Source organism: Oncorhynchus mykiss, chromosome 10 (assembly GCF_057628025.1).
Source record: "Oncorhynchus mykiss isolate SJ-2025 chromosome 10, ASM5762802v1, whole genome shotgun sequence".
NCBI classification, from domain to species: domain Eukaryota; kingdom Metazoa; phylum Chordata; class Actinopteri; order Salmoniformes; family Salmonidae; genus Oncorhynchus; species Oncorhynchus mykiss.
The window spans coordinates 57,689,276-57,713,869 of record NC_143031.1 but is presented as its reverse complement, the minus strand read 5'-3'; the positions used below and the strand labels follow the sequence as shown (position 1 = coordinate 57,713,869).

At 43.5% G+C, this 24,594-nt stretch overlaps 2 protein-coding genes across 2 annotated transcripts in view; one reads left to right on the top strand and one right to left on the bottom strand.

Annotated features, from left to right (window-relative positions):
* ctnna2 (catenin (cadherin-associated protein), alpha 2) overlaps positions 1-24,594 on the top strand; it is a 665,994-nt gene that overhangs the window by 53,204 nt on the left and 588,196 nt on the right. The window lies entirely within an intron of this gene.
* LOC149980085 (uncharacterized) lies at positions 18,453-22,979 on the bottom strand. The gene has a single exon (XM_090187177.1). The coding sequence runs from the start codon at positions 19,444-19,446 to the stop codon at positions 18,904-18,906; it is 543 nt and encodes a 180-aa protein (XP_090043303.1). The 5' UTR covers positions 19,447-22,979; the 3' UTR covers positions 18,453-18,903.

Here is a 24,594-nt window from a genome sequence, read left to right as displayed (position 1 = left end):
TGGAAGAGTGACGTCGGTGTCCGTGACGTGGCTGTTTTTATTTTTGTCGTCCGTGATTTCTTGTAGACCCTGCCATATACGTCTCTTGTCTGAGCCATTGAATTGTGACTCCACTTTGTCCCTGTACCGGAATTTCGCTTGATTGCCTTGTTTATACACTACACTGCTTATATTCAGCAAAATTTCCAGACCTCTTTCCATGGTTTAATGCGGTGTATCTCACTTTCAATTTGTGTGAATACCGCCAACCATCCACTGTTTCTGGTTAGGGTAGGTTTTAATGGCCACAGTGGGTACAGCATCTATAATGCACTACTTTATAAACCCGCTCACCGAGTCCGCGTATAGGTCGATGTTGCTCTGAGGCTGACCGGAACATATTCCAGCCCGCGTGATCAAAACAATCTTGAAGCGTGGCTTCCGATTGGTCAGACCAGCGTTGAATGGTTCTCGTCACTGGTACATTCTGTTTGAGTCTCTGCCTATAAGATGGTACCAGCAAGATGGCGTTGTGGTCAGATTTGCCAAAGGGAGGGTGGGGGAGGGCTTTGTATGCGGAAGTTAGAGTAGCAGTGGTCGAGTATTACCCCTGCGCGTCGTGCAATCAATATGCTGATAGAATTTAGGTAGCCTTGTTCTCACATTTGCTTTGTTAACCAGTTGCATCTCTAGGGGCGCTATTTCATTTTTGGATAAAAAACGTTCCCGTTTTAAGCGCGATATTTTGTCACGAAAAGATGCTCGACTATGCATATTCTTGACAGTTTTCGAAAGAAAACACTCTGAAGTTACAGACAAAATCTTTGCAGATTCTGAAAGTGCCCCCGAACTCATTCTACAGGCGAAACCAAGATGATACGTTAAACAGGAAATGAGCAGAATTTCTGAAGCTCTGTTTTCTAATGTCTCCTTATATGGCTGTGAATGCAACAGGAATAAGCTTAGACCTTCTGCCGTTTCCCCAAGATGTCGGCAGCATTGTGACGTATTTGTAGGCATATCATTGGAAGATTGGCCATAAGAGACTACATTTTCCAGGGGTCCGCCCGGTGTCCTTTGTCTAAATTTGTGCGTAATCTTCAGGTGCGGGCATTTTCTCCTGGGATTCAGGAGAGAAAGCACACTTCCACGAACGATATATCATCGAAGAGATATGTGAAAAACACCTTGAGGATTGATTCTAAACAACGTTTGCCATGTTTTCAGTCGATATTATGGAGTTAATTTGGAAAAAAGTTCGCGTTTTGAGGACTGAATTTTCGTTTTTTTTTGGTAGCCAAATGTGATGTACAAAACGGAGCTATTTCTAATACACAAAGAATCTTTTTGGAAAAACTGAGCATCTGCTATCTAACTCCTCATTGAAAACATCTGAAGTTCTTCAAAGGTAAATGATTTTATTTGAAGGCTTTTATGTTTTTGTTGAAATGTTGCGTGCTGGATGCTAACGCTAATGCTAACGCTAAATGCTACGCTAGCTAGCTACTTTTACACAAATGATTGTTTTCCTATGGTTGAGAAGCATATTTTGAAAATCTGAGATGACAGTGTTGTTTACAAAAGGCTAAGCTTGAGAGATGGCATATTTATTTCATTTCATTTGCGATTTTCATGAATAGTTAACGTTGTGTTATGCTAATGAGCTTGCTGATAGATTTACACAATCCTGGATACAGGGGTTTTTTCATAGCTAAACGTGACGCAGAAAACGGAGCGATTTGTCCTAAACAAATAATCTTTCAGGAAAAACTGAACATTTGCTATCTGAGAGTCTCCTTATTGAAAACATCTGAAGTTCTTCAAAGGTAAATTATTTTATTTGAATGCTTTTCTGTTTTTGTGTAAATGTTGCCAGCTGAATGCTAATGCTAAATGCGGTGGCTGACCAGGAGGCTGCTAACTCTGTCCCTTCTGCGGCACCGTTGTTTTGGGTTGGCTACTGGGATTAGATCCATTGTCCTGGGTGGTGGTTCGAACTGAGGATCTGCTTCGGTAAAGTGGTATTCCTGGTCATAATGCTGGAAAGTTGACGTTGCTCTTATATCCAATAGTTCTTCCCAGCTGTATGTAATAAGACTTAAGATGTCCTGGGGTAACAATGTAAGAAATAATATATAAAAAAACAAACTACTGCACTCGAAGCGATATGCTGATAGAATTTAGGTAGCCTTGTTCTCAAAGTTTGAGTCTCTCTTGACTCGTAGAGTGCAGGTAGTTTGAGTTTGAGCTTGGAGAATGTGCATAATCCAATATAAACACACCAAGCATAGTGGGAGTGAATTTCGGGAGAAGTGGGAATTGCAGAAACGCTATGAGCTGTTGGCTGGGGTGCCGCCGGCAGTGCAGTAGCCGATCAGGGGCACCGGAGAGCCAATTGTCAAAATGCCGCCCAAAATTCAAGTGCCGCCATAGGTGGCTGCTTAATCTAGCCTATCATGTATGCGTGTCAACTATGTAAGTTGAAAACATTCCATGTTAAAGCACTGTGTGTATGTAACTAGTTCCACTGACTTTTTTTAGTTAAGATGACCCAAAAATTATTTTGAGTTGAATGAACATCTGAGACAATTTAAGCAGACACATAACTATAAAGTTGACTGCATTTTTCCCTTTCATTTTCTCAAGTTGGAGCTAAGTTTTGGGCCAACTAATTGTTTTTGTTCAGGTAACACTTGAACCGAAAAGTTGAGTAAAAAAGAAAAAGGCTGTGGAACCAGTTACTGAATAATAATTAGTTCAAACAACTAGATTTGTTTTACAGTGTAGACGCACGGACAGACTTCCACATGATAGGTTAGAACAAGTTTACACGATTCCCAGATTCCAGATTGTGGCTTTAATGAGAGCAACTTGAACATACGATAATACTGATCTCCCTCTGTGTTAATTGAGCCAGGCTCGTTATTTTCTATAGTCTGTGATAATGGTGGAACGTGTGAATCCTCCGACATGATGCCCATTGATTTGGTGAGATTGTGTGTGAGTGTGTATGAGTGTGTGTGTGTAGTGCGAGTTCCCCCGCAAGTCTTTGTTGTTGGGCAGGCAAGCGTCAGGCATCTCTGACTGGAAATGATAATGATCTCAGTTAGTGCACGCTCTCCATGTAAAAAGGACAAGGGAGGGAGGGAGGGAAAGAAGGGTAGACAGAGAGGGAGATACGGGGAGAGAGAGGGAAGGAGAGAGCGATAAGGAGAGTGATGGGAAAGAGAGGGAGAGACAGAAGAGAGGGAGAGAGAAGGTGGAAGAGAGGACTTGTATTAAGAAAGAGTCGGTACTGTATAAGTTGAAACTAATTAGCCCCTGGTGGACCTTCAGATCATAGAGATGCAACATAATCATGTTCTATTTTATTCTGAGCTTCAACTTCTCCCAAACATCACACAGGTCAGTACTGGGCCACTCTGTTCCTAAGAAGGATTGATAGTGACCGTGGGATATATCCCAAATGGCAACCTATTCCCTATGCTAGGAAATAGGGTGCCATTTGAGACAGAGAACGGAAAAGTGAAGTATTTTTTGACATAACCTAATAGGTCTAGATGTGCTAGCTAGCCTACTTTATGGCATTCTCCTCCAATTTACAGTGCCTTTGACATACCCCTTGACCTACATACCCTAACCCTAACCTAACCACTAACCCCACCCTTATTCTAACCCTAACTCTAATCCCACCCTTATCCTAACCTCGCTCTTACCCCAACCCTAACCCTATCCCCTACCTGGACTTAAAAGGGACGAAAGACCAAGGATGAAGAAACCTAAAAACCAACGCACCCCAAAACCAACTTTACTAAAGTGGGCAACTATAGGGTTCTGCAACCTGGGCCCGAACCCCTCGACTCCCCCATTCGACAAGTGGGGTGCAACCCTCCCTCCCAGTCTCTGCATTAGCTTGAAGGCATCAGATCGACCTTGTGGATTCCTTAACAAACAAAAACCTAACCCTAACCCCTATCCCCAACCCACATTTTGTTGTGTTACAGCCTGATTTGAAAATGGATTAAATATATGTTTTACACACAATACCCCGTAATGACAAAGTGAAAACATGTTTTTAGAAATTGTTTCAAATATATTGAAAATTCAAGTCTTTCCAAAGATTTTGAAGCTGATTTAAGGCAAAACTAGGCCACTTAGGAACATTCATCGTCATCTTGGTAAGCAACTCCAGTGTATATTTGGTCTTGTGTTTTAGGTTATTGCCCTGCTGAAAGGTGGATTAATCTCTCAGTGGCTGTTGGAAAGCAGACGGAACCAGGTTTTCCTCTAGGGGTTTGCCTGTTCTTAGCTCTATTCCATTTATTTTTATCAACAAATTTAAAAAAAAAACTCCTTAGTCCTTGCCGATGACAAGCATACCCATAACATGATGCAGTCACCACCATACTTGAATATGAAGAGTGGTACTCAGTGATATGTGGTGTCATTTAGGTTAGTATTGTGGAGTAACTACAGTGTTGTTGATCCATCCTCAGTTTTATCCTATCACAGCCAATAAACTGTAACTGTAACAAACTGTAAAGTCATCATTGGCCTCATGGTGAAATCCCTGAGCGGTTTCTTTCCTCTCTGGCAACTGAGTTAGAAAGGACACCTGTATCTTTGTAGTGACTGTGTGTATTGATACACCATCCAATGTATAATTAATAACTTCACCATCCTCAAAGGGATATTTAATGTCTGCTTTTTTTTTTACCCATCTACCACTACCAACCTTCTTTGCGAGGCATTTGAAAACCTCCCTGGTCTTTGTGGTTGAATCTGTGTTTAAAGTTCACTGCTCGACCTTACAGATATTGTATGTGTTGGGTACAGAGATGAGGTAGTCATTACAAAATCATGTTAGACACAATTATTGCACACAGAGTGAGTCCATGAAATGTATTATGTGACTCGTTAAGCACATTTTTACTCCCAAATTTATTCAAGACATTTCAGCTGTTCATTTTTAATGAGTTTGTAAACATTTCTAAAAACGGAATTCCACTTTGACAATATGGGGTATTGTGCGTAGGCCAGTGACAAAAACAATCTAAATTGAATCCATTTTAAATTCAGGCTGTAACACAACATGTGGGGAAAAAGTAAAGGGGTGTGAATACTTCCTGACGGCTCCGTATGTTACCAATATCAATTAGCTTTGTCTCTATTAGATCATCCATTTGGTTCATTTGTAGCTGTATTGTGAATCGAGACATGGCCATCCCTGGTCATTGTGAGTGCTAGCCTATGGCTCAGTCCCAAATGACACCCTATTCCCTATATAGTGCACTCCTTTTGACCAGAGCCCTATGGGGGAACAGGGTGCCATTTGAGAAACAACCTAGGTGATTCATACAGAGTGAATACAGCGTTAGCTGCTGTTCTGTTTATCTACACTGCAGGAATGTTAGTAATAGCCTATAACCAAGATAAGACACACTCTCTCAATGTCTCTCTCGGCCTCGCATGGGTTTGCCTTTACAATCGAGATCGGAGGAATAAGCACAATAGCCAAACTACTTTATCTTGCCCACGGTAGTCCCTGTGAAAGTGCGGGAAGAAGAGCTTTCGGATACGAGCGGGGACGTACTAGAACCCCCCCCCCCCCCCTTGTCAATTTGGATGATTCAGTGCTGCTCTCAGCTGGGGAATAAAAGCCTTGCCTCCGGAGGCTCCCAGAGAGCCTGCTAGCTATGCCACCTGACAGTGCAGGAGATAGCAGGCCTATTTATTATACAGCAGCCTTCCCTGTTAGCTAGCTAGCACTGCTGCCTGCTACTGAAGGAGTAGTACAGTGCTTCAGTCCTAAATGGAGCCCTGTTCCCTATGTAGTGCACTACCTTTGACCAGGGCCCATAGGGAATACCATAGGGCTCTGATCAAAATAAGTGAGCTAAATGGGGAATAGGGTTCCATTTGGGTTGTACCCCAACACTGACACTCCTACGGGCTAGCTTACGATGAGTCTGTCCGACGGGAAAGTCAACTCAGCTGCCATGGAAGTGTGTAAACATGTGGACCGCAGACTGCAGAGAAAGACTGAAGTGGAAATGAAGACTGCAGAGAAGAGAGAGGAAAACACAGGCATCTTAACCTCTCCATGCCACGAGGCGACAATAGAGGGAATGCGAGGCTGAATATGAACCGGAAGTAGCCTACAGAGTGCAGGCTGAGCCAGTAATAAATGTATAAATCTTTATACAATCCTATTTATCTTTATTGTAATAATCATCAATAGTCATATTCCCTTAGGTCTCTAAGCCATGTAATAATCATCACGTAATGATAATAGATCACTGGTAAACCCGGCGATATCTGTCCTTCTGCCCCTGGGCTCTGCGCTCAAAGCCGTCAGCCGCCTGAGTGAACCGTGTCTGCCTGGAGAGGGCTTGACTGATTAGCAGAGACAAGGCCAGGACCTGTCGGTCACTCCAACCTCTGAATGCTGGAGAGACTCTGTGAACCTTTAAAGCAGGTCAGTACAGTAGAGGAGGGTGGGAGGTGATGGGCAGAGAGGCTCAGACATACAGACAGCCGGACCAAGGCGCTCATTGTAAATAAGAATTTGACCTGCCTGGTAAAATAAAAGATTCTATTAAAATAGGCCTAAATGGATAAATAGCCCCAATTGTCAGCACCTATCCAGTCCATTTGGAATCCTAAAATGTCTTGTGCTGGCTAGATTATCCAGCTCCACACAGTGGCTGATTTGGCTTCCACATACATGTCCCCAGGCTCTAGCCTGTAGGGCTGTGCTGAAGCTGTGGGTTGGAAGACAAAGCAGGGAGTCCACTGTCAGGGAGCTCCTTTTAGCCAGTCACCTTACATGAATAGAGCCGACACAAATGCCCAGTCATATATCAACGCCCCCCCGAATGAGTGGAGTGGGCAAGTGTGCCAAATGAAGAGTCCCGGTAACACCTCTTAAGTACACAGGACGCCTCCGAGGCATTTGACAACCCCTCAAACTCGATCCCGTCCTGTCACCGGTGTGACTGGAGGGGATGGTGCGTGTGTGTGTGTGTGTGTGTGTGTGTGCTAGCCACTATCACAGTCACACTGAAGTGTTTAGGCCTGCCTGTTTGCCTTCGCACATCATAAACCCGAGCCAGGACCCAGACAGACAGACAAGGACATAACTGCCCGGGCATGACAATGACAGTGTCTGATGCCTGGCCCCCAGCCCCAGCACAGGACACACAGCAGTGGTGTGTGTGTGTGTGTGTGTCTGTGCGACTGTAAATAAACCGGACGCTGGAGTCAGTATGTCATATCATCAGGCCCTTTTGAAGGTAGCATCCTATCCTTGGGGAGCTGCAGTCCCTGTCAATGATTTATGGTGAATATAAAGTTGTTTTAGTTTAGTTTTAGTTTCACTGCATCAATGGAAATTCCAACGGATTGCTATATGGGTAACCTGCTGTACCCAAGAAAGTTACCCCGACAATCTACAGCAACTTTTTCAAGGCTTTGGAACTCGGTCCTGCGGTATGAATACTCAGCAACATACTGTGCCTCTGCAGTAGTACGAGCAAAGTCCACACATGCAGTTTTCAACATGCTAATTGTGCAGAAAGAGGTCATAAAAAGGTAGAATAAGACAAAAGGAATCGTACGCTATTACAGCTTGGTGTTCTCTCTTGCGTCGCTCTAATCTGGGGTGAACCACAGCGTTAGCACTTTGGCCATCGGGGACAGTAATTAAAAGCGCACTGGACCATCTGTTAATGTCCCATTCTTTCCCCTTATGCTCTAGCACTCTGTGTGTGTGTGTGTGTGTTCGTGTGTGTGAAACAGAGGGACACTGATACAGGGTGCTGAGACGGTTCTTATAGCAGTAGAAGTGCAGCGAATGCAGATTCAGTCACATAGATCCCAAGTCAGCTAGAAGACTCTCACTCCCCGTCCACAGCCTGCCAAGCTGCTGTCCCCCGGTCACCAGTTGTACCCAAACTCCCCGAAGAAAACCCCTTTGAGTTGCCCGAAAATCCGACATGCGGAGGTTGAAATGATTTCCGTGTTAGCGGTCCTTGGCTCTTTTAGCTGAGCTGTAGTCGTGACCATTGTGGCTCTTTGGGGAAGGTGAGTCTTTGTCCCCGGGCCCCAGCGGAGGCCAGAGGAGGGACTGCTGTGCTGTATTTTACACATGAATGACTTGGCCCATTCAGGCTGAATTCAGTCTCCCTCAGAGACGTAGTGAGCAGGCCTCTGCTGTAGTCTGCGGTACTTTATTTCAGAGACACGTGAGCTGAACTCGTAGAGATGTACATGGCTGAAGAGTCCCTTTCTGGCGTGGCGTAAACACATGGAACACAAACCAGCGGTGGCTGGTTGTACTTTAAATCTGAGGACGGGCTCACATCGTAAAGGCTAGAATGGAATAAATTAAACCGTGGTAAATATATCAAACAAATGGTTTCCATGTGTTTGGTACCATGCACTTCATTCCAGCCGTCCTCCCCTTTCAGTCTCCTCCTACACAACTGCAGAATACACACTTACTACACACTATGACACTCACTCATAGACCCATTCATGCACACACACATTGATAATACAGCTAAATGTACCGACTCACGATACACTCCACCAGCCTACAGCAGAGAGATGGTCTGTAACATTTAAATATAATGAGTTAATGGGATAGAATCTCTGAATGTGGATTATATTTATATGGTCTGCAATACTGAGAGAGAGAGAGAGAGAGAACCGTATATCCAAAACACCTTCCCCAGCTATACAGACAGGCCCCCCCAACACACCATGTCTCCTGAAACATCTCCACACTTTTTATCATTCTATAGAACTCAAATTTAACCCTAAGGCAAGCAGAGACCATCCCATTAAACAATAGTAAAGGGTCTGTTATCCACCCACCTTTGACCCTGTTCCTCCTTCTTAGCCATCTTCGCCTGGACAAACAGAAAATTCAACAAAACACATTTGGCCTTCTCCTTATTCAAGTACCTGTATCCCATTAGAAACATCCCAACAGTAAAAACCACCCCCAACCTCTCACATAGACATTCCAACAGAGACATTAATGGCATTAACCTGGCGCACACAGAAAACACATGAATCACAGTTTCTTTCATAACACAGAAAGGATGCCCCTGCCTGAGTCCCGGTTCAACCCGTGCCAACCAGCTGTTAGTGGCCAGGGCTCCATGAAGAACCCTCCACTAGAGGTCCCCTGACCTCTTTAGTACTGTGGGTTTATAGAGCCCCCTCCATCTAAAACCCACCATACTCTCCGCCACTGATGTGCCTTCACTCCTGTTAGGCTCCTAATGTTCCTAACCTTAACACAGAGGTTGTAGAGGGCTCATGGGACATGGAACAACAGAGGAATGTCCATTTCATCCCTCTGTGACAGAGAGAGCTTAGGGAGTCCTGCGAACAAGAACGGAGCACACATAGGATCACACATTTCTGCCCTATACAACTCAGTTTAAAACTCCACAGTTCGCTCCCGCATCTCTCCCACCACAGAGGTCACCCGCCCATCAGACAGCCGTAGACAAGGCATACCCTTGGCTTCACCGCTCTGTCTTTCCAAACCAAAGAAGAAGGAGCTGGGAGTGTCCATCTCCTTGAGCATGGATAACATAGCTCTTACAAGTGCTCCCTTTTCTTTAACCTGGAAAGAACTACCCAGGTCCCTATGTAATTCAGCTAAATTAGACTGGAGGCCTACATTGCCTTGCCCCACCATCTCTACCTCTATCTCACTAATACAATGCTCTAGTTCCCCCAATACTTTCCTAGCCTCTGAGGATGAGAGAGCTGTATACTGTTGACAGAAAAGCCGAATTTGGACTTTCCCCACATCCCACCATTGACTCAGAGACTCATACTCCTCTCTTCGCTGCCCCCACCTTTCCGAAAAGGTCTGGAAACCTGAGCAAAAAGTGATATCTTGTAAGATCTTTACATTCGACTTCCAATAGGATGCCTGCTGGGTCCCTGGTGAAACAGACAGCTGAGCCATGGTTTTGTGGTGATCCGAAAACCCCACCGGGAGAATGGTAGCGCCCAACAGCCTATTGCTCCGATGTAAAAACTATCAAGTTGGGCTGCACTCACCCTAGCCCCAAAGACCTTCACCCTTGTATACTGTCTTGTGTTGGGATGTTTAGTTCTCCAAACATCCACTAGGTCGAACTGATTAATGATGCCCCTTAACACTCCCACTGACACTGAATGAGGCTCTTCCCTATTTCTGTCTTTCGTAAAATCCATTGTACAGTTCCAGTCCCCTCCGACCACCAGCGTCTCCTCAGGCGCTACCTGTGAGAGTTCCTGTCTAAGACACTCAAATAGAACCCCCACTCGTTCTCCCTGTGTTAGGGGCATACACATTTAAAAAGACACAACCCATGTTGTTAATTTCTGCTTTTACAACAAGCAGCCTACCCCTACATACCTCCTTTGAGGAGCACATTTTTACAGACAGACCGGTACAAAAAGGACTGCCACCCCTGCACTAAATTTGTCCCATGGCTCAACACACTTGCCCCTTTCCACAAGAGCCCACAATCGACTTCATTCACCCCATCCCTAATGCGTCTCCTGCAGAAACAACACCTGTACTTTTTTTGTTTTACATATTCATCCAACATTCTCCTCTTTCCCGCATCTTTGGCGCCATTTATATTGAACAATCCTACCCGAGGAGACTCCATAAGAAGTGGGAGAAAAGCCAGCAAAGAAAGAGACCAATAGCAAAGCCCCAGTGCCAGAAAGAAACTATTCATCTAAACAGTGTCTGAATGTAGACCTTTACGCACTGTTGTGACCCACTTCCTCAACCTAAACCATTTCGTGGGTGAGAGGACACCATGCCCCTCATTTTTCATAGCATGTTGTACTGATCTTACAAACTTTCTCGGATCAGAAAAAAAGCATCAAGATTAACTTTTTCCCCCTTGGTCTCATTCAGGAACCTTGTCAGTTCCCTCAACTGGTACTTTGACCCCTCTGCTTGACTGGCTGTCAGCTCCGGACCACTGGAGAGTCTGAAAAAAACCCTCCTCATCATCCTGTTCCTCAGACTTTATTTCCTCCTCATCTCCCCCTCCCATCCTGACCACCTGCCCTTCCTCTCTGGTCAGGGCCTCCCCCCCAGCACCAGGCAAAGGTTCCTTGGTGCCTTTGACCACACCAGCCTCTCCCCTCCCACCTCCTTTTTTCTCTTCCTCCCCCTAGTCTCTTACACTTCCCCACTATACTCTCCTCATCCACTAGCATAACCTGACTAGACCCAGCCCCATCTACACCACCCTCCATAACCTGACTAGACCCAGCCCCATCTACACCACCCTCCATAACCTGACTAGACCCAGCCCCATCTACACCACCCTCCATAACCTGACTAGACCCAGCCCCATCTACACCACCCTCCATAACCTGACTAGACCCAGCCCCATCTACACCACCCTCCATAGCATGACTAGTCCCAGCCTCAACTATCCCACCATCCATAGCATGACTAGACCCAGCCTCAGCTACCCCACCATCCATAGCATGACTAGTCCCAGCCTCAGCTACCCCACCATCCATAGCATGACTAGGCCCAGCCTCAGCTACCCCACCATCTCTAGCCTGACTAGACCCAGCCTCCGCTATACCACTATCCATAGCATGACTAGACCCAGCCTCATCTACACCACCATCCATAGCATGACTAGGCCCAGCCTCAGTTACCCCGCCATCTCTAGCCTGACTAGACCCAGCCTCCGCTATACCACCATCCAAAACATGACTAGACCCAGCCCCATCTACACCACCCTCCATAACCTGACTAGACCCAGCCCCATCTACACCACCCTCCATAGCATGACTAGTCCCAGCCTCAACTACCCCACCATCCATAGCATGACTAGACCCAGCCTCATCTCCACCATCATCCATTGCATGACTAGGACCGGCCTCCGCTACCCCACCATCTCTAGACACAGCCTCCGCTACCCCACCATCTCTAGACCCAGCCTCCGCTACCCCACCATCTCTGGCATGACTATACCCAGCCTCCGCTACCCCACCATCTCTGGCATGACTAGACACAGCCTCTGCTACACCACCATCTCTGGCATGACAAGACACAGCCTCTGCTACACCACCATCACTGGCATGACTAGACACAGCCTCTGCCACACCACCATCTCTGGCATGACTAGACCCAGCCTCCGCTACACCACCATCTCTAGACCCAGCCTCTGCTACACCACCATCTCTGGCATGACTAGACCCAGCCTCAGCTACCCCACCATCTCTAGCCTGACTAGGCCCAGCTTCATCTACACCACCATCCCTGGCATGACTAGGCCCAGCAACTGCTGTCTGCTTCTCATTGCCCTCTGCACATTGACCTCGATTTCCCCCACTGGCGCTTGTGCCCTCACTTTGTCAAACTTACCAAAACGACTCAGCTCTTGATCATCCGTAATAAACGGAGGCAAATTTGCAACTACCACCTTTGTCGAAGGGGTAGAAAGAGGCGAAATTGGCACGAACACACCCCTTACAAATATTCCACTAGCAATTAGCCTACCAACCAAATTTGCACTTTTAATGAACACAACCACAGCTTGTTCATTCTAGAAGCAGAATGTATAAATTCAGCTCTTACCTGTTCACCGACTGCAAGCAGAACCTCCTCCACTTTAACTCCATTCTCAGGAACACACCTGAATCCATGCCGTATCGACAGCGTCTCCAACGCGCTAGGCTGAGAAGCCATTGAGCACACCACACCTTCCAAACCCCTGGAATATAACTCTGTCCTCTTCCACCCTAACTTTGTGGATACCGCTAAAACAAATAGTGCATTAACCCTTCACCATAGAAAATAAAACTGAAAGAAAAGACCAAGGACAGAATAAAGAATGTTAGTTAGGACAGGGCCCTCCACACCAAACACTCAAACTCCAAAAAACTCCCAGCATGCACTGAGAGAGAGCGAGCGAGCACCCTGAAACACACCATCTATACTCACCTTGGTCTGACTATAAGTTCATTTTTGCAGTTTGACATGGCCATAAAGTCTCTACCAGATTAAGCATGCAGAACATATGTTGCCATTAGAAAGGTGCTGTGTAAATGTAACCCACCAATTAGAATTAGGCTTAAATTATTTGACTCTGTCATAATGCCAGTCCTTCTATATGGCAGTTTTCAATATACATCAAATACACCTGGAATTTTGTACAAATATTCTAAGTGTGCACAGACATTCTCCAAACCTAGCCTGTAGGGCAGAATTTGGCAGATCCCCCCCAGCACTCAAATTGAGTAAAGAGCCTAGCACACTGTGATCCAGAATATTATCATCACAAGGCTCTCTTATGCAAACACCACAACCCAGAGAGTGACCCTTTAGAGCAGGGGTGTCAAAGTCAAATGGACGGAGGGCCAAATAAAAAAATCAGCTACAAGACGAGGGCCGGACTGTTCGAATGTTCATTGAAAAATTTTTAAATGACGCATATAGTCTAGTGAACCTAATTGAACCTACTGAAAACCTAACAAATATATTACAATATGATCAGATAAATAAAGCAATATTTTCTTATGGCTCTGTCAGTAATCTTTAATTTTCAACAGACACAAAAGACAAATTTCCTTTATATAAATATCCCCATAACATGAACATTAAATGAAAGAAACCGGTATTCAAGGCACCATCAGTAGACTATATTTTCTATTTTAGCAAAAGTGGGCTAAATTTACTTCAAAGAAAAAACAATAATAGCAATTTTCTATCATCCACTCAACTGAAATATTTTTAAAATATAATTGGATTGAAATACAAAAAAATAAAGTGCAAAAATCTATTAATCAAAAACAACACTTTGTTTAAGGAGAAGTAACATGCAGTGAAAACAAATATTACATTTTAACTTTTAAACTTGAACTGAGTAAAAACTCTAAATATGTGATTGCACAGTAATGTTCACTTGTTTGAGGTTGAGGGTGATACTTGGTGGTGTCCCATCTTTTCCACAAGTTCATCAATGTTCGGGGTAAGGCTCTGAGCTGAAGAAATCCTCAGAATTGAGTGGAGGTGTTCAGCAGTAAGTCGACTTCTGTGTGATGTTTTGTTCAGGTTCATCAAAGAAAACAGTTGTTCACACAGGTATGTGCTGCCAAACATAGACAACGTTTGAGCAGCCTGGATGCGCAGCTGGGGCATTGTGCCGGGGAGGAAACGGGCGAACTCCGCAGCACCCACTGCCGCATATTTTGCCCTCAGTGCATCATTGCATTGGAGGTCAATCAACTCCATTTGGAGGTTTGGTGGTGAGCTTTCCACGTCAACAGCAAATGGGTTACCGAGCAGTTCCAACCTGCTTTTTTGTGCTTCAAGGTCAGCAAATCGGCGTCGAAAGTCAGCGGCAAGCATACCTATTTTATCAGCCAACTGTGTGCTCGGGAACGCACTGGTAGAGAGCTTCTCTTTCATGGTCTGGCAGCTGGGAAAGTGGCTCAAATTTTCTTTCCGCATCTGCGTCTCCCACAGAGTCAGTTTGGTTTTAAATGCCTTCACTGTACTGTACATATCAGAGATGACACGATCCCGACCCTGCAGCTGCAAGTTTATTGCATTCAGATGACTCGTAATGTCACACAGAAAAGCCATTTCACACAGAAACATTTCGTCTCGGAGTTGTGTTGTGTCTTTCCCTTTGCTGTCCAAGAACAGACAAATCTCCTCACGAAGCTCGAAACATCTTTGAAGCACCTTTCCCTGGCTTAGCCATCGCACCTCTGTGTGATAAGGCAAATCACCATGCTCCGTTTCTAACTCCGTCAGAAATGCCTTGAACTGGCGGTGATTCAAACCTTTGGCTCTGATAAAGTTAACTGTGCGCGTGATGATGCTCATTACATGCTCCATTTTCAAGGCTTTACCGCACAACGCTTCCTGGTGTATGATACAATGATAAGCTGTCAGCTCACCTGTCGCGTTTTCCTCTTGCATCTTTTCCCGTATCTTCGCCACCAGTCCGCTCCTGTGTCCACACATCGCAGGTGCTCCGTCGGTTGTCAAACCCACGAGTTTTTCCCAAGGCAGCTCCATCTCATTTACACATCTTGACACCTCTTCATACAAATCATGCCCCGTAGTTGTGCCATGCATAGGACGTAAAGCCAAAAACTCCTCTGTCACGCTTAGGTTGGAGTCCACTCCGCGGATGAAAATTGACAACTGGGCAATGTCAGAAATGTCGGTGCTCTCATCCACAGCCAAGGAATATGCAATAAAATCTTTTCCCTTTTTCACAAGCTGCTCTTTTAGATTGATGGACAACTGGTCTACTCTCTCGGCAATGGTGTTTCTGCTCAGACTCACATTTAAAAAGAGTTGCCTTTTTTCTGGGCAAACTTCGTCACAAACTTTAATCATGCAGTTTTTGATGAAATCCCCCTCTGTAAATGGCCGGGCTGATTTAGCGATCTCTTCTGCCAAAATAAAACTGGCCTTTTGTAGCCTTTGTTCCATGTCCATATTCTTGTTTTTGTCCGCGTGTTTCGTTTCATAATGTCGTCTCAGATTATACTCTTTCAGTACCGCCACACTTTCTCCACACAGAAGACACACAGGTTTTCCAGCTACCTTCGTGAACATATACTCCGACTCCCACCTTGTTTGAAACCCCCGGTTCTCAGTATCCACCTTCCGTTTTGCCATTTTTGATGGGTATCTGAAAGTTAATTTTACTGTGATGCTGACGACTGCTGTGCCAATAAATATTGAAATGAAGCAGCCTACTGCTCGGTGCGTCACCTTTGCATTGTGGGAAATGTAGTATTGGTGCGTGTAAAAGATCTGCGGGCTGCCGGCTTGCTGCGGGCCGGTTCTAATAATAAATCAAGATCATCCCAGGGGCCGTAAAAAACCTTCTTGCGGGCCGGATGTGGCCCGCGGGCCTTGACTCTGACATATGTGCTTTAGAGCAACAGTCTCCAACCAAAATTCAAGTACATAGAAATCTCTAACCAAAATACATTCTTGGCTAATTCTTGGCTAAACCAAATTCAATTTTAATCACAAACTTCAATGTTGCCAAATTTCGAAAGAAACATATCAAATTGTCGCAACACCTCGTCAAAATCAAATAATTTAAACAAAGGAAGACATTAACAATGTACAGACTCACTGACAATAGCCTAGCAAGCCATAGAACAACATGGAAGGTCAGGGAAGAAAGACTATAGCTGTGTTCGAATTCTCATACTAACCTCACTAACTGTACTATTTGTGACGTGAATTGAGTATATAGTATGCTTATTGGTCATAGTATGGATATAGTTAGTATGGCAAAAGTTCCCGGATGACGTACTAAATTCGCCAAAGTATACATGCAGTGGACACTATTTCCGTGCTTTTAGCGCGTGGCTTCATAACTTTACAGATTTTAAGAAAATGTGGAAAATTTGCAGCCGAAATCCGACGAGAGTGGATACACATTCATTGCTTTAACCAATTATGTGTATGACCTTCTGCCTGCCCCTGGAACCAGCTACCTGCCTCCTTCGGTGGTCCTTTTTAAACATCGCCCTGCGCTTGAAACCAGCTCTCTGTCTCCCATGGTGTTCATTACAGCTAGTTACCTAACATTAGTTAGCTACTAATACATTGAACTTGCCAGGCAGTATATTACCTATCTGCTATCTTACTAACTACCTTACATTTATTGACTTGATTATTTACATCATTTTTATCTAAGTGGTATAGTCGTGCGATTCAATGGCGTTCTACTCCGATTTCAGAGCACTGTCACGCAGAATAACTGATGAATTTACTAACACTCAACAATATGGCCGGTGTCACTAAATGTCAGCAAAACCAAAAAAAACGTAATTAAATTGTTGCCAGCTGCACAGTTAGTCACCAACACTCTGGACAGCTTGAAAACAGCCTAACCAGCTCTGCTGGGGCGAGTAAAATGGTGAGAGTAAGGCGTTCTCTAGCCAATGTTAGCCAGGTAGCTTGGTGCTTGACTGCCTTTGAATACTCAGATCAACCCTACTCCTTGGTCAGAGCGTCCAGTGTGCACTCTGAACGCTTCAAGAGCGAAATGCTCTGAATTTACGAATGGACATCCTGACAACGCACTGGATTTAGGAACACATTTAGGAACACACAGAGCGCACCGACACTCCAGATTGAATTTACGAACACACCTACTATTGTTTGTAATGAACATGGTACCTTCAGGCGTTTGGAAATTGCTCCCAAGGTTGAACCAGACTTGTGGAGGTCTACAATTTTTTTTCTGAGGTCTTGGCTGATTTCTTTAGATTTTCCCATGATGTCAAGCAAAGAGGCACTGAGTTTGAAGGTAGGCCTTGAAATACATCCACAGGTACACCTCCAATTGACTCAAATGATGTTGATTAGCCTATCAGAAGCTTCTAAAGCCATGACATAATTATCTGGAATTTTCCAAGTTGTTTGAAGGCACAGTCAACTTAGTGCATGTAAACTTCTGACTCACTGAAATTGTGATACAGTTAATTATAAGTGAAATAACAATTGTTGGAAAAATGTATTGTGTCACGCACAAAGTAGATGTCCTAACCGACTTGCCAAAGCTATAGTTTGTTAACAAGAAATTTGTGGAGTGGTTGAAAATCGGGTTTTAATGACTCCAACCTAAGCGTATGTAAACTTCCAACTTCAACTGTATGTGATTCTCGGTCCTCACTAGCATATAAACTAAATAAAGGCACAGACTGTGTGGAAAATGACTGAGTCTCTCTCCAGTACAACCCAGCATTGCAGAGTTATGTGCATCCCTTCTCATTGACCTGTGGTGAGTTATTCACAAGTTTTGATGAACACATAAGGTTTTATATGTAAGATGTCTAAGTAAAGAGCAAAATGATTGATTATAATATTATTATTTGTGCCCTGGTCCTATAAAAGCTCATTGTCACTTCCCATGAGCCGGGTGGTGACAAACTCACACTCATTCTTATGTTTAATACATGTATCGTATAGTGTGTGTGTGTGGCAGGCTTACAATGATTTCAAAAAACAACATTTGAGAGTGCACTGACCCTGGTGCTAGAGGGGTACGAAGCTGGAGGTTGAATGTTTGAAGGGGTACGGGACTATAAAAAGTTTTATCAAAACATGTTTTATATAAAATTCAAAATCAAATAGCTAAATCATCCATAGTATGACCATCTAATAAAACAATTCCATATGTCAGCTCAGTTATTCCTGACATTTCCTATTGCCTCTAGCTTGGACATGTCTTTACACACTAGGCTGTAGTACGTATCCACAACTATTTCAATAGGCCTAGGTGGAATGAACATAGATGGAGCCCAAGACACATTTTCGTGGGGACAGAGGGGTTGCAATCTCTCAAGAACAATTTCAGATGAAATGTGGGTATGAATTAGTAGTCGAAACGCGTCCTGATATTCAGACTGATTTTCTCTTATATGTATTATTTTGTATCTATTTTCTGTTCTTTAAGGTTTATTGCATCGCACTGGAAGTCTTTCTTGTTTTTGTTCTCAAATCCCCCCCAAAATACACTAATAAGTAGCAACATTTTTTTGAAATAGCATCCACACACCTCGGTGGCTTCATCTCAACGTATTTAAAAAAAGGGCTTTCCAAATATATTCAATTCTCGTTTCTCTTGTATATATTCTGGCTACATTCCCACTAATATTTCTTTATGTAATTAAGCTTTTACATGTATATTTTTCTGTCTTTATAGTAATAATAATAGTGAATTCTGAAGAGAACATTTTCTTGTTGAGGCTTACTTCTGTGCACAAATCATTTCACGGCTACAGTTTGAGCTTATTTATTCATTTTATTTATAATGTAAAGCTTTATTATTTACTCTTATTTCTGATATTTAAGTGCAATTGTGTTTCGGGGGATGGGGATTATTTAAGATACTCTTGAAAGAGGTAGGGTTTCAGGTGCTTTCGGAAGATGGGCAGGGACTCTGCTGTCCTAGCTTCAGGGGGAAGCTGGTTCCACCATTGGGGTGCCAGGACAGAGAAGAGCTTGGACTGGGCTGAGCGGGAACTGCCCTCCCGTAGGGGCGGAGGGGTCAAGAGACCAGAGGTGGCAGAACAGAGTGCTCGGGTTGGGGTGTAGGGTTTGAACATAGACTGACGGTAGGGAGGTGCAGTTCCTCTTGCTGCCCCATAGGCAAGCACCATGGTTTTGTAGTGGATGCGAGGTTTGACTGGAAGCCAGTGGAGTTTGCGGAGGAGCGGAGTGACATTGGAGAACTTGGGAAGGTTGAAAACCAGGCGGGCTGCAACGTTCTGGATAAATTGTAGAGTTTTGATGGCATAAGCGGGGAGCCCAGCCAACAACGATTTGCAGTAGTCCAGACGCGAGAGGACAAGTGCCTGGATTAGGACCTGCTCCACTTCCTGTGTGAGGCAGGGTCGTACTCTACGGATGTTGCTGAGCATTAATTTGCATGAGCGAGTCACTGCTTTGATGTTTTGCAGAGAACTACAGGGTGTTGTCCAGGGTCACGCCAATGTTCGTTGCGCTCTGGGAGGACGACACTGTGGAGTTGTCATCCAATGATCTTTGAGAGGGCAGACCTTCCCCGGGAGGAAGAGCAGCTCCGCCTTGTCGAGTTTGAGGTGGTGGGACGACATCCAAGCTGAGATATCTGCTAGGCACGCAGACATGTGTGTCACCACCTGAGTGTATATAGGTTACTGTGGGTGCGATAGGCTAAATAATCATACTGAACAAAGATATAAATACAACATGTAAAGTTTTGGTCCCATGTTTCATGAGCTGAAATAAAAGGTCCTCAAATGTTGTGCCCAAATTGATTTACATCCCAGTCGGTGAGCATTTCTCCTTTGCCAAGATAATCCATCTACCTGACAGATGGGGACAATAAAAGGCCACTCTAAAATGTGCAATTTTGTCACACAACACAATGCCACAGATGTCTCAAGTTTTGATCGAGTGTGCAATTGGCATGCTGACTGCAGGAATGTCCAACAGAGCTGTTGCCAGAGAATTTAATGATTATTTCTCTACAATAAGCCCCCTCCAATGTTGTTTTAGAGAATTAGGCAGTACGTCCAATCAGCCTCACAACCGCAAACAATGTGTATGGCATCGTGTGGTCGAGTGGTTTGCTGATGTCAACATTGTGAACAGAGTGCCCCATGATGGCGGTGGAGTTATGGAATGGGCAGGCATAAGCTACGGACAATGAACACAATTGCATTTTATCGATGGCAATTTGAATGCACAGAAATACCGTGACGAGATCCTGAGGCCCATTGTGGTGCCCATTTGTTTAAGGTATATATATGACCAACAGATACTAATCTGTATTTCCAGTCATGTGAAATCCATAGATTAAGGCCTAAAGAATGTATTTTAATTGACTGATTTCCTCATATGAACTCAATAAAATATTGAATGTTGCATGTTGAGTTTATATGGTTGTTCAGCATACATTTCTCAGATAAATAGAGTAAGTTGTAAATTTACAAAGGATTCAAGAATCTTAGCAAGACAAGGAAGCCTTGAAATGGGGCGATAATTATTGAGATCTACTACTATCCCCACCCTTATGGAGTGGCAGCAAAATACATGCTTTTTGGAATATTTGCCCTCCATTTGGCAAATCTGACCATATTTCTATCCTCTTGATTCCTGCTTACAAACAAAAACTAAAGCAGTGTCATGACATTGCCTTCTTTGAGTACAGCGAGTACCATCCCCCGCTCTCTGCTTCTACAACCAGACTGCTGTGGGCAGAGTGAGGTCGTAAATTCCTAAGTAAAACCTTGCCTCATGGTCTCACAGTATAGAGAGTGAAATTTTCATGGAGCACAAAGGAATTGCTTCCACCTCACAGAACTTGAGGTACAAACAAATTTCATGTTCCAGAGAAAGTGGAAAAGATCGGTGAAGAATCCAGCTACGAACTGGTCCGTTTGGCACAACTTGGGAAGCTCAAGAGAGACAGTGTGGCCACATTACCATAACGCTGTTTATATAATAGCCTCAGATATGAGGTTTACATCTAATTGTTGTATAAGATGAATGAGTGAGTATGATACTGTTTGTATAATTGCGTAATATGATTGTGGACTGTTTAATGAAGAAAAATACAATTCCCTTTTGATTTGAACTAAATCAGAGGACCGCCCCTGAGCTCAGTTAGGGTCAGACATCCTGGGACAGCCCTCTTCTGCCATTCCGAATAAAACCCAACTTTGAGAAATTATCAGGAGACTATGTTGATCTCAATCACGGGAGTACAATGATTGCAGACCATTGCTGAATCTTTTACCCATAACACGTGGTTAAACTCTTAGACTATCGATACCGACAGAATAAGAACAAGTCTTTGATATTAATTACTAGTCTGCTGCTAGGAATTCGGTATCATTGAACGCGAAGAACGACAACCGCCGAAACATCCATTCTATAATGGATGTCACTTTGAACTATCCCCTCTAACCAAGGTAGAGAGAGAGAGAGGGAGAGAGACGGACAATTCTACAAAAGAAAGACTTTTCACCAGCGATCAAGACGACACACTGAGAGTAAATATATATATTGATTGCAATTGTCCCGAATGAGTGAACGTTCATGTGTAAAGGATTAGCATTTTAATTGTTATAATTATCACTCTGTAGTGACTTCTTGGTTTTGTCTAACAAGCCGCCATGCCGGTTCAGCCCACTAGGGCACATTATCATTTCATGTAACCACATTTACCATGTTTGTTTGTTTATACATTTCTGTGAATTACATAGTTAATAATAAATAAATGATTTAAGACAATTGATGTATGGATGACTCATAGTGAAGATTGGGTTCGTGCAGATAACCAACAATTTACAACGTTTGGAATGAGACTAACGTGAGGTAAAATAAATAAATCATTAATCAGAAGACTATTGATCAGATATTAAAATATCTGAAAGGTTATATTGGGAAATTATAACTTTAATCTGAATTACAGTTATATGATTATTCAGTTTAATCGAGTAACTAATTACAGAGAATCTTTGATAAAAATGAAGTCTCCAGTTTAATGATAGTAAAGACATGACAGCTGGAAAAAACGTGACTTGGTCAATAAGAAAGTGGTTAGATGAAGCAGATGCTAAGCTACAGGACTTTTTTGCTAGCACAGACTGGAATATGTTCCCGGAATTCCTCTGATGGCGTTGAGGAGTACACCACATCAGTCACTGGCTTCATCAATAAGTGCATCGTTCCCACAGTGGTTGTACGTACATACCCCGACCAGAAGCAATGGATTACCGGCAATATCCGCACTGAGCTAAAGGGCGAAGCTACCACTTTCAAGGAGTGGAAATCCCACTATGCCCTCCGACGAACCATCAAGCAGGCAAAGCATCAATACAGGACTAAGATTGAATCGTACTACACTGGCTCCGACGCTCGTCGGATGTGACAGGGCCTGCCAACTATTAGAGACTACAAAGGAAAGCACAGCCGCGAGCTGCCCAGTTACACGAGCCTACCAGACGAGCTAAATTACTTCTATGCTCACTTCGAGGCAAGTAGCATTGAAACATGCATTAGAGCATCAGCTGTCCCGGTCAAATGTGTGATCAAACTTTCTGTAGCCGATGTGAGTAAGACCTTAAAACAGGTCAGGTATCAATAAGCCAAGGTTACCAAATAAGGCAACCTAGTACAGTAGCTTCTCGGAATTCATTAGCATTGTCCACTGTCACACAAGATCAAAATGTCAAAATCAGACAGTGGTTAACTTCTCTTTGTCTAGTTTCGGTCTGACTGAGACCCAGCCTGCAAGCACACTCTTGCAACAGCCAGGGCTTAACCACAAAGACTAATAGAGGTGGCTAATGTAAAGTAAATAGTGGTAGAGTTTTTAGACACATAGCAACAGTATCTTATTATAAGGCCTGCAGCAAAACATATGAATCTTAAGGTCCCCTTAAGCAATACTGGGGAGGGTCTTTGGGACAAGCAAGACAAGGAAGCCTTGAAATGGGGCGATAATTATTGAGATCTACTACTATCCCCACCCTTATGGAGTGGCAGCAAAATACATGCTTTTTGGAATATTTGCCCTCCATTTGGCAAATCTGACCATATTTCTATCCTCTTGATTCCTGCTTACAAACAAAAACTAAAGCAGTGTCATGACATTGCCTTCTTTGAGTACAGCGAGTACCATCCCCCGCTCTCTGCTTCTACAACCAGACTGCTGTGGGCAGAGTGAGGTCGTAAATTCCTAAGTAAAACCTTGCCTCATGGTCTCACAGTATAGAGAGTGAAATTTTCATGGAGCACAAAGGAATTGCTTCCACCTCACAGAACTCGAGGTACAAACAAATTTCATGTTCCAGAGAAAGTGGAAAAGATCGGTGAAGAATCCAGCTACGAACTGGTCCGTTTGGCACAACTTGGGAAGCTCAAGAGAGACAGTGTGGCCACATTACCATAACGCTGTTTATATAATAGCCTCAGATATGAGGTTTACATCTAATTGTTGTATAAGATGAATGAGTGAGTATGATACTGTTTGTATAATTGCGTAATATGATTGTGGACTGTTTAATGAAGAAAAATACAATTCCCTTTTGATTTGAACTAAATCAGAGGACCGCCCCTGAGCTCAGTTAGGGTCAGACATCCTGGGACAGCCCTCTTCTGCCATTCCGAATAAAACCCAACTTTGAGAAATTATCAGGAGACTATGTTGATCTCAATCACGGGAGTACAATGATTGCAGACCATTGCTGAATCTTTTACCCATAACACGTGGTTAAACTCTTAGACTATCGATACCGACAGAATAAGAACAAGTCTTTGATATTAATTACTAGTCTGCTGCTAGGAATTCGGTATCATTGAACGCGAAGAACGACAACCGCCGAAACATCCATTCTATAATGGATGTCACTTTGAACTATCCCCTCTAACCAAGGTAGAGAGAGAGAGAGGGAGAGAGACGGACAATTCTACAAAAGAAAGACTTTTCACCAGCGATCAAGACGACACACTGAGAGTAAATATATATATTGATTGCAATTGTCCCGAATGAGTGAACGTTCATGTGTAAAGGATTAGCATTTTAATTGTTATAATTATCACTCTGTAGTGACTTCTTGGTTTTGTCTAACAAGCCGCCATGCCGGTTCAGCCCACTAGGGCACATTATCATTTCATGTAACCACATTTACCATGTTTGTTTGTTTATACATTTCTGTGAATTACATAGTTAATAATAAATAAATGATTTAAGACAATTGATGTATGGATGACTCATAGTGAAGATTGGGTTCGTGCAGATAACCAACAATTTACGACGTTTGGAATGAGACTAACGTGAGGTAAAATAAATAAATCATTAATCAGAAGACTATTGATCAGATATTAAAATATCTGAAAGGTTATATTGGGAAATTATAACTTTAATCTGAATTACAGTTATATGATTATTCAGTTTAATCGAGTAACTAATTACAGAGAATCTTTGATAAAAATGAAGTCTCCAGTTTAATGATAGTAAAGACATGACAGCTGGAAAAAACGTGACTTGGTCAATAAGAAAGTGGTTAGATGAAGCA

What these genes read in the sequence shown, in the direction of transcription:
- LOC149980085 (XM_090187177.1), bottom strand. Translation starts at nt 19,446, where the DNA reads ATGCTCAGCAACATCCGTAGAGTACGACCCTGCCTCACACAGGAAGTG.